This window comes from Motacilla alba, chromosome 8 (genome assembly GCF_015832195.1).
Source record: "Motacilla alba alba isolate MOTALB_02 chromosome 8, Motacilla_alba_V1.0_pri, whole genome shotgun sequence".
Taxonomy (NCBI): domain Eukaryota; kingdom Metazoa; phylum Chordata; class Aves; order Passeriformes; family Motacillidae; genus Motacilla; species Motacilla alba.
Window position 1 is genome coordinate 1,537,922 of NC_052023.1, and position 16,866 is coordinate 1,554,787.

Here is a 16,866-nt window from a genome sequence, read left to right on the forward strand (position 1 = left end):
ACTTGGTGAATTTGAGAGTGGTTGTTCCCAGGGCTATGAATCCAGTGTGAAATTGAATTTGGAATATTTGCGTGTTGGTCATCTGAAAAGAAAAAAAAAAAAAAAAGCAGAGAGAACAAGGGCTTAAATACAGGAGTTAGTTAAGTCTGCCCTAATCTTAACTGCTGCATAACTGAATTCATTCTGCTTGTTCTACAGGCAGTATTTCCTTCTCAATATTCCCAAATATTCCAAATATTTCCACCTGCCTTCAACCCTGCTGCTGCAGCCTCTGTACAGCAGAAAACCTTTAGGAACTGGCCTTTTCCCCCTGCTTCTCTTTATTTCTGGGATCTACTTATCAGTTTTGCAATGAAATTAAGCTGTTCCCACTGAATACATGGGAGCAACAGGTCTGTGTCCCAAAAAATATAAATCCATTTCACTTGGAGTGGAGGCCTCAGGGAAATGTCATCTACACAGCAAAGGGCACCAGGAATGAGTGGAGAGGAGGAAGATATTCACTGCCCACTCTGCAACTGGAATATCCAAGTTTTAAATACATCCTCAAGGAAACAGTGGAGATTCCATGTTTAGCCAGCTCTTAGTTCCCCACACAAGAGAAGAGAAACCAGCTCCTACTTTGGCTTGGAGGCGTCCCCCGATGGTCGATCTCATGTGGTAGACAGAGACAACAACATCTCCATGGACAGTGGCTCCCAGTGGGATCAGCACCTTCCCTTCCTGCACACGGTATTCTCTTGGAGGGGAAGAGGAGGAAAGCCAGGGTTAAGCTCCCTTCCACCTCGTGTCCACATCAAAGCTCTCAGCTCCTTCAGGCCAAGCAAGGAGGAGCATTCAATGCTCTGCTTGGTTAGAACAAAAATATTCCACAGGGGGAACCAACAGAGCACTGGATGGTCTCTAGGAAGGTATCCCACTCATGCCAACCTCAGATCCTGATGTCTGTGCAGTTATCCCACTCCTGCCAACCTCCCATCCTGATGTCTGTGCAGTTATCCCACTCCTGCCAACCTCCCATCCTGATGTCTGTGCAGTTATCCCACCCCTGCCAACCTCAGATCCTGATGTCTGTGCAGTTATCCCACTCCTGCCAACCTCAGATCCTGATGTCTGAGCAGTTATCCCACCCCTGCCAACCTCAGATCCTGATGTCTGAGCAGTTATCCCATTCCTGCCAACCTCAGATCCTGATGTCTGTGCAGTTATCCCACCCCTGCCAACCTCAGATCCTGATGTCTGAGCAGTTATCCCATTCCTGCCAACCTCAGATCCTGATGTCTGTGCAGTTATCCCACTCCTGCCAACCTCAGATCCTGATGTCTGTGCAGTTATCCCACTCCTGCCAACCTCAGATCCTGATGTCTGTGCAGTTATCCCACTCCTGCCAACCTCCCATCCTGATGTCTGTGCAGTTATCCCACTCCTGCCAACCTCAGATCCTGATGTCTGTGCAGTTATCCCACTCCTGCCAACCTCCCATCCTGATGTCTGTGCAGTTATCCCACTCCTGCCAACCTCAGATCCTGATGTCTGTGCAGTTATCCCACTCCTGCCAACCTCCCATCCTGATGTCTGAGCAGTTATCCCACTCCTGCCAACCTCAGATCCTGATGTCTGAGCAGTTATCCCATTCCTGCCAACCTCAGATCCTGATGTCTGTGCAGTTATCCCACTCCTGCCAACCTCCCATCCTGATGTCTGTGCAGTTATCCCACTCCTGCCAACCTCAGATCCTGATGTCTGTGCAGTTATCCCACTCCTGCCAACCTCCCATCCTGATGTCTGTGCAGTTATCCCACTCCTGCCAACCTCAGATCCTGATGTCTGAGCAGTTATCCCATTCCTGCCAACCTCAGATCCTGATGTCTGTGCAGTTATCCCACTCCTGCCAACCTCCCATCCTGATGTCTGTGCAGTTATCCCACTCCTGCCAACCTCAGATCCTGATGTCTGAGCAGTTATCCCATTCCTGCCAGCCTCAGATCCTGATGTCTGAGCAGTTATCCCAACCCTGCCAACCTCAGACTCCCTCTGGCCATTTATTTTAACCCCAGGCACTAACTCTCAGGGAATATCTTCATTTATCAGCAGCCAGGCAATGACTGCAGCTCAGATGAAGTGGCAGTGGCTGCATCCAGCTCCTGAGGGAGGCAGGGGTGACAGGACTCACTTCATCCTCTCGTACTCCTGGGAGGTGGTGAGGATCCTGGTCTCTCCGCTGAGGATGTCGCAGAAGGGCCGGCAGCCGTTGCGCTGCTTGTTGAAGCAGGGGACGGGGCTCAGGGTGACTGACTTGATCGTGAGTGGTTTGCAGTGGGGGATGACAGGTTTGTCTGCTATTAGGTCACAAATGTACCCTATGTACCTGCAGGCAGAGAAAACCAGGGCTGAAACCTCCATTTCTTTCATTTCATGCTCAAAATCTGCCTCGAAATCCAGCGGCAGTGCCGTTCTTTCAGAGGCCCAGGACTGAATTTCCACATGCTCCAACATCCCTGCAGCTGGCACACAGCCTGCACTGGCACTGCTGTTTCTGTAGGGATGCAGCTGGCACAGAGCACTGGCACTGCTGTTTCTGTAGGGATGCAGCTGGCACACAGCCTGCACTGGCACTGCTGTTTCTGTAGGGATGCAGCTGGCACACAGCCTGCACTGGCACTGCTGTTTCTCTAAGGATGCAGCTGGCACAGAGCACTGGCACTGCTGTTTCTGTAGGGATGCAGCTGGCACACAGCCTGCACTGGCACTGCTGTTTCTGTAGGGATGCAGCTGGCACACAGCCTGCACTGGCACTGCTGTTTCTCTAAGGATGCAGCTGGCACAGAGCACTGGCACTGCTGTTTCTGTAGGGATGCAGCTGGCACAGAGCACTGGCACTGCTGTTTCTCTAAGGATGCAGCTGGCACAGAGCACTGGCACTGCTGTTTCTGTAGGGATGCAGCTGGCACAGAGCACTGGCACTGCTGTTTCTCTAGGGATGCAGCTGGCACAGAGCCTGCACTGGCACTGCTGTTTCTCTAGGGATGCAGCTGGCACACAGCCTGCACTGGCACTGCTGTTTCTGTAGGGATGCAGCTGGCACAGAGCACTGGCACTGCTGTTTCTGTAGGGATGCAGCTGGCACAGAGCCTGCACTGGCACTGCTGTTTCTGTAGGGATGCAGCTGGCACACAGCCTGCACTGGCACTGCTGTTTCTCTAGGGATGCAGCTGGCACAGAGCCTGCACTGGCACTGCTGTTTCTGTAGGGATGCAGCTGGCACACAGCCTGCACTGGCACTGCTGTTTCTCTAAGGATGCAGCTGGCACAGAGCACTGGCACTGCTGTTTCTGTAGGGATGCAGCTGGCACAGAGCCTGCACTGGCACTGCTGTTTCTGTAGGGATGCAGCTGGCACACAGCCTGCACTGGCACTGCTGTTTCTCTAGGGATGCAGCTGGCACACAGCCTGCACTGGCACTGCTGTTTCTCTAAGGATGCAGCTGGCACAGGAGAGGGACTCTCCAGGGCCCTGTTAACCACAGGTTCAGCATGGGGTGGTTGGGATGGAAGCGCCTTTAGCAGTGATCTAATCCCAGCCTCTGCAGTCAGCAGAGACATCTCAAATAACACAATCATTCGGGTTGGGAGATCTGAAGGTGACCTGCTCTCTGTTCAGAGCAGGAGCAGCTTCACAGCTGAGTCTCAGAACTTGGTTTTTTGCTGGGGGTGAGACCCCACTGGGGATCTCCAAGGGAAGAAATCCCACAGCTGCTCTGGTCAGGCTGTTCCAGCACCTGATCCGTGTTCATCTCTGAGGAACACTGTGGGATCTGGGCACCTGGCTGAGCCTAGGGGCCAAAGCACACCTGCCAGGTCTTTGGGCAGCTTTGAGCAGGAGGGATGGAGCTCACAGTGCTGAGCCAGGGTGCTGTACCTCCTGTGAGATGGCCACAGTACAATTCCAGGTCTCTTTGTGTTCAGCAGCTGCACGGCAGGGCCGGGATGAGAGAAGAGGTGACAGAAACAGAACATTGCACTGACCAGAACTGCTGAGGCTGCACGGCCGTCCTGGCAAGGAAAGGGGCAGAGAGGAAAAACTGTGAGTATCAGAAAGATCCTTTAAATTCCAGCTCTCCACTCCTCCTGAAATCACAAAATATAATTTATCCAGGAAGACTAGGGTTGAGACCACAAGATGATGAGCAATTTTGAGTTCTGTGTCATTTGTTCAACACCCAGGACTTCAGTGAACAATCAAAGCTAAGATAAAATCCAGGGAACAGCCAAAGCTGAGGGTGGTTTACACTTGTTTGGAAAGCCCACAAGAACATTTTGGCTGCAAAGCCCGCAAGAACATTTTGGCTGCAAATGTTGGTGTTTCGTGGCTGCTTCCCAGCTGTAATTCTATAATTATTTCAAACATAGGCCTGGAAGTGACCACAGGGGTCAGAGTGCACCCATCCTACAGCTGCAGGCAGTCCTCTAATAGAAATTTATCCTGGAAAAGGATAAACAAACAAAAAATCCAGCCCCAGGCTCCCTCACCCAAACACCTCCACAGCTCTGATTGCTCCTGATGGGTTTTTTTAAGGTGATTATGGGGAAAATTTGCTGAGTCACATTGATAGATCAAAAATGTAGGAAGAACAGGAGAAAATCAAAGCATTCCCAGTGCCCTGGGTTCCTGATATACACGTTGCACTATCCCAGGTTGCTCCAAACCCCTTTGAACACTTCCAGGGATGGGGAATCCACAACTCCAAGGCCTGACCACTCTCACTCCTTGCAGTTGGTTTTTTTCAGGCCCCCTTTGGGCATTCCAGCCATTTTCTGTAGGGTTTTCTGTACTGGAGCTGATCCAGACCCCAAGAACCTGCTGACATGAACAGGCTGTTTGCTTTTTTCCGAGTTTAGCCCCTGCCAGTTGTTTCTGGCAAGATCTCTCAGGTTCATATAAACTAAGTGGGTTTCTGAAGCCTTATTAGAAAGTGTTGGAAAGGACTCCCTGTCCTTTATCACATTATCCGGATACCCATTGCTCAAAGGGAAGGAAAGGAATTGGATTTTTGAGTTAGATTTCCAGGATTGGAGGCATTAAGTGCATCCTTCCCTCTGTTTGAAGAGAATTTACATCCTGGAGCTGCTGGCTGTGCTGTGAGAGGCAGAAATGCCAGGCTCACATGGGAGCTCTGTGCAATTTGGGATCAGTCATTTCCTCAGTCCTCCCAGTTTCTGCTGATCAGGGCTGACAGCCTCCTGGTTTAATTTAGGCTCCAGGAGCAAAGCAGAACTCTGCTTTGGGGCATTGCTGTCAACGGGAAAGGTTGGATGGAGTAAATTAGGAGTGATCCTGGATCACACCACCCTCACACAGCGCAGCATTGCCCAGTGCTGAGTAATCCCTCTGGGGGCTTCCTTCAGCCAGGCCTGACCTCTCCTGATGGCAGGAGACTTCAACAGTCTCCATTTCACAGCTCGACAGGATTCCAGCTCTGCGTTTTCTGCCCATTTTCCAGCCCCCTTCAGCCAAAGGCTGCATTTTCTCCTGTGACTACTCAGATTAAAATGCAAATCACAGAATCACAGAATGGTCTGTGTTGGGAGGAGCCTTAAAGCCCACCCAGTGCCACCCCCTGCTATGGGCAGGGACACCTTCCACTGTCCCACGCTGCTCCCAGCCCTGTCCAGCCTGGCCTTGGGCACTTTCAGGGATCCAGGGGCAGCCACAGCTGCTCTGGGCACCCTGGCCAGGTGACAGCAAGCTGACAGCTCTTGGGTGAAATTCAAGCCTTTCTCCTAAAGATTCTTTCTCCTAAAGAATCTCTTTCTCCAAAGAGATTTTGACCTCTCTTGCTTTGCATTCCTGCTTCTCATTCAGTGATTCTCTTCCAGCTGAGCTTTGGGTGATGATGTCCTTTACTCTGGGTCAATCCCATCCCATCCCATCCCATCCCATCCCATCCCATCCCATCCCATCCCATCCCATCCCATCCCATCCCATCCCATCCCATCCCTCCCTCCTCTTTCAGGCGTTGTCCCCGTGCTGGCACACAGCCTGCAGACACTCCACGAGCAGTGTGAGCCGGCACTCCCCAGCTGTGCTGGCTGCTGTGGCTGCACTCACCATGCAGTGGATGACACAGACGTTTTTGGGGTTCTGCTGCAGCCAGTTGTGCATGTTCTTGCAGACAGCATAGAGGTTGTGCAGGCTGGGCGCCTGCCGGATGGGCCAGCTGCACTCGGACACCTGCAGGGATGGCAGCACCAAAAAACACCTTTGTGGGAGCACTAAACAAGCCCTGCTCTGCTAATTCTCCCTGCCAAGACACCTCCTTGTCCTTTACAACCCGGAGTTATGTGCTGGAATCCTACTCCACCTCTCCTCGTGCGTGACTCCGCGCCGCGCTTCCCATGGGTTGTGAGGAGGCAGACAAAAAAAGCTTTCTCAATGGAATGACATTGGGCTGGTGTGTTGTTCCTGACTGCACATTTTTCAAAATTTACATTTCACATCAGCTTATCTGGAGGGGCTCTTTTAGAACGCTCCAGTGTCGCCTTGATTTCCAAAGCCTTTGTACAACGTGTCCCTAAAAACTGCTCTGATTTGCACAGGGCACTGAGCATCTGTTGTTGTGAATCCTTCTCTGGCACAGGATCTGTGTGACAGATATTAAACTGATGAAAGGGAAAGTTCTGTTCAAAAAAAAAATAATCCTATCTAAGTATGTTAATGTACGAGCCAGAGAAATGAATGGCTCCTCAGAGCAGAAACCCCACAAATCTTAAAGTCTGTCTGGTTCCTACTCCTCAGTGTGCTGGTTCTGAGTCAGCCCTTGCAGTCCCAAGCAGCACATCAAATAGCCCTCGACAGACATCTCCCTTTCATCTGGTTTTAATTGAAATATCTCTTTTTTAAAAGGCATTTCTGGCCTGAAGAAATTTAAAGGAGGAATATCCCGAGGCTTGTCCTCAGCTGAAGAATTGATTCTCTCTCTCTCTCAGCTGACATTTGGCTGCTGCTCAGTGGGAACGGGGAAGGAAGGAGATGATTTGCCCAGATGTTCTTAAACAGCCACATGATCTCCAGAACTGTCTCATCTCTCAGAGGAAGGAAATGCTCCAGGTTTTACAAAACTTGCACTGCAGGTTCTGACACAACATCTTGGAGCAGAAACAGGCAACCAGATTCCAACCAGAGCCCCGCCAGGCTTTTCTGTGTCCAGCAAGGATCCCAAAGGCTCCCATGGGATGCAGGGCCAGGCCAAGCTGGCAAATTCCATTATGTCCCACGGCAAGTTGGATATTTATCTGATCGCTTTTTAGATCTGTGAAAGTTTGGGTCTCCAGAATATCCAGAAGTGGCTTTGTGTTGTAGAAGCCACTGAACAGATCAAGCAGTGCTCAAAGTTTGGAGAGCAGGGAGTGACCATTCCCTATTTACCCTCTCCACCTTCTCCTGTCTCCAGAGTTTCTTTCATTCCTTCTGTTGCACATCTTTGATTTTCCCTGTTACAATCCCTACAAGTGACCCTTCCACTGACAATCCTCCGAGCAGACCTCCCTGCCAAGCATCTGGAAAAGCCATTATCACTTCTCTAGTAAATCATACACATTTCCCACAGTCCATAATTACATATTTACGTTGCCTCTAATTACACATCTGCCTGATGGCTCACAATTAGGAAATTAAATGTGTGCTTGGTGTTTCTATCAAACAGAACCTCAGCAGCACTCAGCACAGACAACCTTAGGGAAAAGCAACTGGACTTCTCCAGCTCTGGGAATCAGCACTCAGCACTTGTTTGATTTTAGCAGCAGGGCAGCAGCTGCCAGGAACGTGACCCACGAGGGGCTTTGAGGTTTGGGTTTGTTTCGTGCCAGATTTGAGTTCTGTGGTTTGAAACTGCTCTTCTCTCCTCTCCTCTCGGGGACACAGAGGGGACAACGGAGCACAGCCAGGCCTCTGCTCAGAGTCACACTCTGGCTGGGGTGGAAGGGACCCTGAAGATCATCTTGTTCACACCCTGCTGCCTTCCACTATCCCAGGGTGCTCCCATCTCTGTCCTTGGACCCTTCCAGGTTTGGGGAAAACCTTTCCCAGTGCCTCACCACCCTCGCAGTGCCCTCTCCTCCTCGGCACACGGGGCACCTGGGGCTTGCTGAGCCACTCAGCCACACCTAGGCAGGGAAATGGCCCAGCAGGACACAAATTCACCTCCCTCCCGTGCCACCACGCAGCACAGTGACCCTCTTGGATCTTAGCAGCAGAAAGTTTTAAAGAAAGCAGGGACTGAAAAGCTTTTCCTGTCAAAGGACAAGTGTGTGTCTCAGTGCAGCTCAGCTGACATCCTCATCCCAGCAGAAAACTCACTGGGGTTTCACCTCCTTGAGAGCCCTTTAATGGTTTTTGAGAGAAGCTCAGCCTGGTAATTATTTCATGTATTGTGTTGTTCACACTTCTTTCTCATGAAAAATACTTGCAATCAGGACTTCCCAGCCCATAAACTGAAAGCACAATATTTTAATAAAAGATCATTTGATTTTCTTCCTGCGTGAGTCAAGGCAATGATTCCAAGGCACTGAGCTGTCCTTTGAGAGTGACGTTAAAAGTCACTTGTTAAAGTGTTGGGCAGGGTGGAAGATAACCCCAGGGGTTCAGGAATTATGGCCAGCTCACACAGCAATAGATCTTTAGTGCTAGGCTTTCAGAAGTAGATAAATTTTTCTCCACCCACAAAGAGCATCAGTGGTGCACCAAAATCAATCAAGACTGAAGACTCAGAGCTCTTAATATCTCTTAATTAGTCTTCCCTGTTCATTTACTCGTATTTGAAGTCTGGTTACTGATGGCCACAGAGAAATTTGCTTCAAGTGCCAGTGAGTGGTTTCTGGTGATCAGAATTATTGAAGATAAAGTCAGCTACACCTCAAATTAAAACTAAATTAGCCTTAGATTAGATTCATTTACTCTGACTGAGAGCTAAGCCTGGCAACTGCTGCTGCCTTTTGGGTTGAAGGCACCAAAAAGTTAGAAATTAAAAAAAAAAACCAGAACACAACACCAAAACACAGCACTCCCTTGTGGGAGAGGGAAAGAACAGGAAGTTTTCAGAAAGATTAAATCTAATCTTGCATTTCAGCAGCAGCATTTCATAGAGATTTCCTCTAAAAGCCATTAACGAAGCAGAGGCTCGCAGTGCTCCCTGACGCTGCTCTGGTTTTAGAGAGGGAAACTGGGCCAGGCAGTGCAGGTGGCTTTTTAAAGTCACAAGAGCCAAAATGCCCCTCAGATCCCATTTCCATCCCGAGCTTTGCCTGCTTGATTAAAGCCCTGCAAGAAAATCATGTCCCTCCTTCTATTGGTAATTTCTTCCAAAGGCTTTTCGTTTTATTCTTTCCCTGCAGCAGCTCCAACACTCTGTAGGAGCAGAATAAACTCTGATTTATTTTTTATTTGGCTGCAGCCCAGGCTCCCCTCCATGCCATGCCCTTCACTCTCCCAGGCTCCTCACATGAACATTATCCCTGAACTTTCCAGCTCTTTCATCCCCGTGCTCCCAGCTAAAACTCCCAAACCCACCCCAGCAGCTTAAGAACACCTCTAACTCCTAAATCCCCTTCAATTCTGGATACAACAGGAGCTGCTGCCCCTTTCCCTGAGGACTTTGCCCCCATGGAAGGCACTCACCCTGTTGTGGAACTTGGCACTGCGATAATATTTGGGTGACAAGTTGAACACGGTGTAGTGGTCGGGGTGCCTGGAGTCCAGGAACGTCCTGACATCCTCAATGTGGTTCCTGAATCCCAGCTCCACGCCCTCAGCAGGAAAAGACATCACTGGCAAAGCAAGGAGAGGCCAGGATCAGCAGGGCTGGGTGGAATTCTGGGGTTTGGGCTGTTGCAGGTCGTGTTTCTCCATGGAGCAGTGCTTACCTATGATCCTTGAGGTAATGTAGGAAATATCCAGCTCTCCCTTGGTGTAACTAAAGGACAAAGCAGGGAACAGAATTTAGGCACCTCAGCAGCACATCAGGAGTGTTTGCCCAGAAAAAATCTACTTATCACACAAGGAAAAATTATCTTTAAATTAATTCTTGAGATGCAGACAATGACCCAGCCTCCCCCTCTCTACATGCAATTAACTGGATACAAAACCTGCAAGAAAGGTCCCTTTTCCCTTTTGTCATTAATTTTTAGTGCCAGTTTCCAGGGGAAATCTCCAGCAGCTTGCACTTTGCAGATCCCTCAAACCCTTCGGGGTCTTGCATTAAATCTCCTTAATTTCTTGTAGCCCCCGCTCCCTTGGAGGGGGACAACACCAGGAGAGTCCCCAAAACAAAGTCACCTCAGCCTCTCTTCCATTCCAAGGTGGATTTAGGGATGGCAACATCAGCAAACACAGCGGAGAGAGGCATCAACAGCAATGACAAAATAAATATTCAAGTGGTGGTTCACTGGAAGGATCCCACAGGAAATCCTCCAGGAACTGGAGACCAGGTGCTGCACTTTCAGTGGCATTTCCCAGATTTCAGGAAATCACTTCAGATGCTCACTTTGGTTTTCCCCACTTCCTTGAGGCCAAACCCCAATTATGAAACAGAACCAAAGGAATGATTGGGGATTCTCCCCTTTCCTCAATCCCTGCGAGCTGTGCTGTGCTCGTTCAGTGGGATCAGCAGCTCCTGGATTTTCCTGCTTCAGGTGCGCTGTACCTGGCCACAGACTGCATGACCTTGGAGGAGGTGTCCTTCAGGGTGTCCTTCAGGTTGTCCTTCAGGTTGCTGAAGAGCCTCCCTGCTCCTCCCTTCACCATGTCCAGCAGGCCTCCCCCGTAGCTGGACTCCATGTCTGGTGACGAGGCACCTTCAACACAACAAAACCAAAAATTATGACACAACAAAACCAAAAATTACAGCACAACAAAACCAAAATTACAGCACAACAAAACCAAAAATTACAACACAACAAAACCAAAAATTACAACCCAAAAAAACCAAAAATTACAACCCAACAAAACCAAAGCCAACGTCACTGGTTGGGAACAAACCCCAACACCCCCTCTGCTCTGTCCACACCAAACAGGTCCCCATGAGCTGCTGGGTGTCAGGCATGAGGAAAAGTGGTTTTCCTCCTCCAAGGGGGTGAGGGGTGGCTCCTTCCTGCCAGCTGGGCTCGGAGCTCTCAGCACTGTGTGCAGGTTGACTGTTCAGTCTCAGCACAGAAAGGACAACAGGGTAAAAGATCTAAACTGGGGCTTGAACTGGGTGATCTGAGCATCAGCCAGGTGTGCCCAGGTGGCCAAGAGGCCAATGGCACCTGGGCTGTGGCAGGAATTGGGTGGCAGCAGGAGCAGGGAAGGGATTGTCCCCATGTGCTGGGCTCTGGGGAGGACACACTTGCAGGGCTGTGTCCAGTTTGGGGTCCCTGAGGACAAAACTGACCCTGAGGGGCTGGAGCGTGTCCAGGGAAGGCAAAAGGGCTGGGGGAGGGTCTGGAGCCCCAGGAGAGGCTGAGGGAGCTGGGAAGGGGCTCAGCCTGGAGCAAAGGAGGCTCAGGGGGCCCTTGTGGCTCTGCACAGCTCCTGACAGGAGGGGACAGCCGGGGGGTCGGGCTGTGCTCCAGGAACAGGGACAGGAGCAGAGGGAACGGCCCTGAGTTGTGTCAGGGGAGCTGAGGGTGGACATCAGCAGGAATTTCCCCATGGAAAGGGGGCTCAGGCACTGGAACTGCCCAGGGAGGGTTGGAGTGCCCATCCCTGGAGGTGTCCAAGGAATTCCTGAGTGACAAGGTGGGCATCAGGCACAGCTTGGATTCTGCTCTGGGAGCACTTTTCCAACCTAATTAATTAATTCTGGGATTCTGTGATTTTCAAGGTCCCTTTCAACCAAAGCCATGCTATGGTTTGAAGCTCCTTCACCTCCAACCAACCCAACCCAGCTGATTTGTTTATTACGACCAAGAACCACTTCCTCAGGAGAGAGAGAAACTCTCCCCAGCCCCTGGGACATCCCTCGCAGGGGCCCCTGCAGGGCCACCCTACCAGCTGACTGAAAGCTGCCCATCCCAAACTGTTCTACGATTCCATGATAAAATGACAATTTAACTGCAAATGCACCCTCCACTCCCAGGCAGCCTCACCCACGGTGAGCTACCCATAAATCCTGAAACTGGAGATTCTGCTGGGAAGGTGATGCTACTCTGATCCACAGCACCTGATCCAGGTCCTAGACTGCTGAAATCAGAGGCCACCTCTCCTCTACACTCTGCTTTAGAACAGAAGATGGCTCCTCAAGGCACAGGAATATTTCTTTTGCCAAACTTCCTGTGAGTATGATTTAAAAAAAAAAAAAAAAAGAGAGAAAGGAAAAAATCAAAGAAGCTTGTTGGCTTCCAAGGATGGAATCTGTGTTTGATCTCCCCTCCAAAAGTTTGTTTTCATGTTATTCTGTGCTGGAAGAGGCAGGGCTGGAAGGAGGAGATGTTCAAAAGGGGCTTTTAGTTCTGCAGGTCAGCTTTTAAAGGAAAGCAAGGCAGAGAAGTGGTAGCTTGGAACAGGGAAAAGGGGACAAAGGATCAGAGGTCCAACAGCACTGGGCAAATTCTAACAGCTGGAAATGCTGTAGGAGAGAACAGAAGGGCTCTGAGAGTATGGAAAACTTAAAATCTTTAGAAATCAATCTGAAGATTTAGAAAGTGGAGAGAAGAGGAGAAACAGAGAGAAGGATACTTTCACTGTATTTCTAAGAGGAGCAGCAGGAATCAGTTCCAAGTTTCCTGTGTCCCCTAAAGCAGAGGATCAGAAAGGATGGCTGAGGAAGAAACGGCTCCCACTGCCACAGGGCAGGGATGGATGGGATATTGGGAAGGAATTGTTTTCTCGGAGGGTGGGGAGGCCCTGGAATTGAATTCCCAGAGCAGCTGGGGCTGCCCCTGGATCCCTGGCAGTGCCCAAGGCCAGGTTGGACCATTCTGTGTTCAGAATAAACCTCCAGCAGTCACCAATCCCAGAATCCCAGAATCCCAGCATCACAGAATTCACAGAATGACTGGGTTGGAAGAGACCTCCAAGATCATCGAGTCCAACCCAGCCCAACATCCCAACTAAACCCTGGCAGCCAGTGCCACAGCCAGGCTTTGTTAAACACACCCAGGGATGGTGACTCCAGCACCTCCCCGGGCAGCCATTCCAGAGCTTTCTCACCCTTTCTGGAAAACACTTTTTCCTGATATCCAACCTGTATTTCCCTCGGTGCAGCTCGAGGCTGTGTGATCTGGTTGTGTCAGTGCTGCCTGGAGAAAGAGCCCAGCCCCAGCTGAGCACAGGCACCTTTCAGGGAGGTTTAGAGAGACAGAGCAACAAACAGAGCAACAACCTCCTTCCAAAAGTGAAATATGTCAGGTGGGAACCTTCCTGCCATAGTCCACCCTCAGCAGTGAGAGTTCAGCTCAGGGAGCCCCTGCTGATAGCATCAGCCTGGTGTTGGACAGGATGGGAGCTGCAGGGTGTGGAAATCTTAATTAAAGCACTTAAGTGCAAATTCTACAGAGGATCAGGAGATGGATGTGCAGGAGAACTTCTCCTCCCAAGGCAGAGAGAGCTTTGGAAGAGAAGAGGGATCCAGGGGAGCTCCGAGGGATGTGCTCAGTACAGGAGTAGCTGAGGGTGGCAAAACCATCGATGTCTGGATTAGCCAGGCCAAGAAACTCATTTCCTACCCAGGGAAAGGGAAAGAAACCACAAATCCAGAAGGGAAATGCCCCCTCCTGCTGTCCCCTGCAGTGCCATGAGCAGTGTTTTGCTTATTCTCAAAAACCAAACACTTTCAGACCAATCCTGCTTTAAATGTGGGGGCTTGGAGGCAGAAATGGGAGAGTGGAACAGCTGTGACCTGGAGCGGTGGGGACATTTTGGCACCTGCAGCCAGAGGTGCCCCAGAGTGGCCAGCAGCAGAGGGTCACACCCTGCCACCAGTGAGGGAGGTGCTCGCTGCTGGAATTCCAGATTTGGAATCTTTCCCTGCAAAATCTGCACTGCTGGAGGTCCTGTCTGCCTGGGGAGGTCCCTGAGCAGCCCCTCCAGACAAGGCAGGAACTTCCCCAAGCACGAGGCCTGAATTCCAGCTCTCCTGAGAGCCCAGCGGGAGCCAGCCGACATTTACCAGGCATTTCAGACTCTGTCAGGCTGGGCATTTGTGCTGATGAAGCAAATCTGAGCTGAGAGAGGGGCGGTGGAAGGAAGATGCCTGCAAATTGAGGCTCAGCAGAGAAGTGCTGCCTTTCCCAGGTCACTTAGCAGGAGTGAGCAGACCCTTTTTGCCTGGAAAGGGCAGACAAGAAGCAGGCACGAAACCATAGGAAAGGAAGCAGGTTTCCCTCAGCCTGCCCAGATTTTGTGTAACAATATCTTCAGTGTCAAATGAGGGGTTTTATTTTTGCTCAGGGAGCTGCTGCCTGTGCTTTTGTTAGCGGTGGAGTGAGGAAGGATCTAAATATTCCCTGTTCCTCATCATGGAATCGCAGAATGGTTTGGGATCTGAAAGACCATCTCATTCCAGCTCCCCATTCCACACAGAAAATCATTAAAGCTTCATCTCCCACCTTCCCAAAAAAAGAGGTTTGTTCGTTTTAAACCCCCTCTGAATTCTCTTCCAATGGTACCATAAGAGCCTGGCACTACAATGGGAAAAATTTGTTTGTTCCTGTGTTTGTGTCCCAAATTCTCCATTTCTAGATTTTTTTTCTTCTTGTTGCAGCCTTCTCCCTCCCCACAAGGTATTTTCTGGGGGAAAGAAAGGGGTTTTCCTTGTTTTATCCCCTAAGATAAAGGTGGAGGCTGCCCTGTGCCTGGGCAGAAACAGCCCTTTTAAAGTTCCCTGCCCTGAAAGGAGTCAAGCCACTGTTGTTGTGGCTTCAGCAACAAAGCCTGGATTGTTTTTAAGGAACACTCAGGAAAAAAAAAAAAAACAAAACAAAAAAAAGCTGCTTTTTGTGCCTCTCCCCCCCAGCAGCCAGCAGAGCTCACGTTCCTCCCCCAGCCAGCTCTCCCAGCAAAGCCTGCCTCGTGTGGGACGTGCTTTCCCACCAGCCTGCAGGGAGCAAAGCCAGGCTGCTACAACTCCAGGATCACCCTGACATGATTTCCACTCCTGGAAGGGTCTGCAGGGGAGGAGGAGCAGCCCTGGAGCAGAAATTCCTGCTGTAGCAGGGTTGGAGCATCCTTTAAAGGGCTTCCCATGGCTGGAGGGGTGTTGGGTGCAGAGCAGAGAATCCACATCCCTGGGTACCCTCAGCATTCCTGCTGTTCCCCACATTCCAGCTCTCAGAGGATTGCAAAGGGGAATTTCACCTTCCCTGCCCAGGGGAAGGGTGGCAGGAGCTCCTAAAAGCAAATCTCTGGGTAGTGGCTCCTCTGCACCCAGTGACAATCAATAGCTGAGATATTATCAAAATCAATATCAGAGATCTGAGGGCTTCACCTGCCAGCTGGGCTTGGAACAACCTGAGATGGTGAAACGTGGGCTTGGCTTGAGATGGGCTCCAAAATCCCTCCCCACCCAAACCATCTGTGATTCTCTGGTTCTAACTGGGTTTTAAGGGCACAAAATCACATCCTGATACCCAGACCTTCCTTCCAGCACTTATCCTTCATCTGGACAGCTGAGCTTTGCTACACTGAAGCCAAGACTAAACCATCGATCTGCTATGGGCATTTGCATCCTGCCTTGGATCAGACACAGCCCAAGCGTCAGAATTGCATCAACTTTCCAACAGTCACTGGGTGATGGTTTGGGAGAGAAATCACCACCAGCAGAGGCAACTAAAACAGGGATAAAGGGGCATTCACAGGAAAACCTGCAGAAATTACTTGGGAAGTTCCTCAGACTCACTCAGACCCCAAACACTGATTATTTTTTACCTAATTTTTGGTACCAGTCCCATCTGTCTCCTCCTCCTCCTCCACTGTCCCAGATTCCTGGTAGAGTTAGGTTCCCTATGAGGCTGAGCACACTAAAAGTGTAATTCCATAAAAACAAGCAGCAAAGCATGTGCAGAGCAGAAGAGCTCATTTGATAAAACCAGTGCTGAGACCCCCAAGGCCAGGTTTCGCTCATCCTCACACTTCCCACTGTCCCAGGCTGCTCCAAGCCCCATCCTGGGACACTTCCAGGGATCCAGGAGCAGCCACAGCTTCTCTGGGCACCCTGTGCCAGGGCCTGCCCACCCTCCCAGCCAGGAATTCCTCCCCAATATCCATCCAACCCTTCCCTCTGGGATTTTCCAGATATTCCCCCTTCTCCTGTCACTCCAGGCCCTCATCCAAGGGGTAAAACCAGAATATTTCTCTCCTAAGCAGACAATCATGAGGCACAGAAGCATCCCTAGCACTAAGGTATCTTCAATAATTTATTCAGCTGAGCAGGGAGTTGTTGCTTCTGAGGTTGTTGTTTGGGGTTTTTTAACTGCAGCTCTCCAGCAGTTTACTGCCACTGCCCCATGCAGGCCTTTTGCCTGGAGGAGATGGAAAATGCCTCAAAACAGGGGAGGTTTAGGTTGGATATTGGGAAAATTTCTTCCCCAAAAGTGTTGCCCAGGACACATCCTGGAAGGACACATCCCTGGAAGGAGTTAAAAGACCATTTAAAAGGTGGTCTGAGAGGGCTTTTCCAACCTGAGCAATTCCATAATTCTGTGTTTCTGTTGGACAACAGAGAGTCCCCAACGTCCTGTGGGAAGCACTTGGAGGCTCTGGCAGCAAACGTTGGGGTAGAGGACTCAAGAACCTCTTTTTGTGCTTTGCTGGGATAAAATTCCAGAACTAACATTGCATGAGCCCAAAGCTTTTCATCCAAAGGTCCGTTTGAGGCTGCTTAAAAGTAATCTT

General features: G+C 50.3%; 1 protein-coding gene across 4 annotated transcripts in view; it reads right to left on the bottom strand.

The window, feature by feature from the left end:
• Positions 1 to 16,866, bottom strand: part of DNAJC6 (DnaJ heat shock protein family (Hsp40) member C6) — a 43,590-nt gene that overhangs the window by 11,910 nt on the left and 14,814 nt on the right. For all 4 annotated transcript variants that reach the window (XM_038144507.1, XM_038144509.1, XM_038144510.1 and 1 more), the window contains 8 exons: positions 10,697 to 10,847; positions 9,918 to 9,967; positions 9,673 to 9,821; positions 6,109 to 6,231; positions 3,919 to 4,052; positions 2,174 to 2,368; positions 622 to 739; positions 3 to 82 (listed from right to left, as the gene is read on the bottom strand). In XM_038144507.1, coding sequence (XP_038000435.1) covers positions 3 to 82; positions 622 to 739; positions 2,174 to 2,368; positions 3,919 to 4,052; positions 6,109 to 6,231; positions 9,673 to 9,821; positions 9,918 to 9,967; positions 10,697 to 10,847 — 1,000 coding nt within the window. The remainder of the gene's footprint in view (positions 1 to 2; positions 83 to 621; positions 740 to 2,173; positions 2,369 to 3,918; positions 4,053 to 6,108; positions 6,232 to 9,672; positions 9,822 to 9,917; positions 9,968 to 10,696; positions 10,848 to 16,866) is intronic.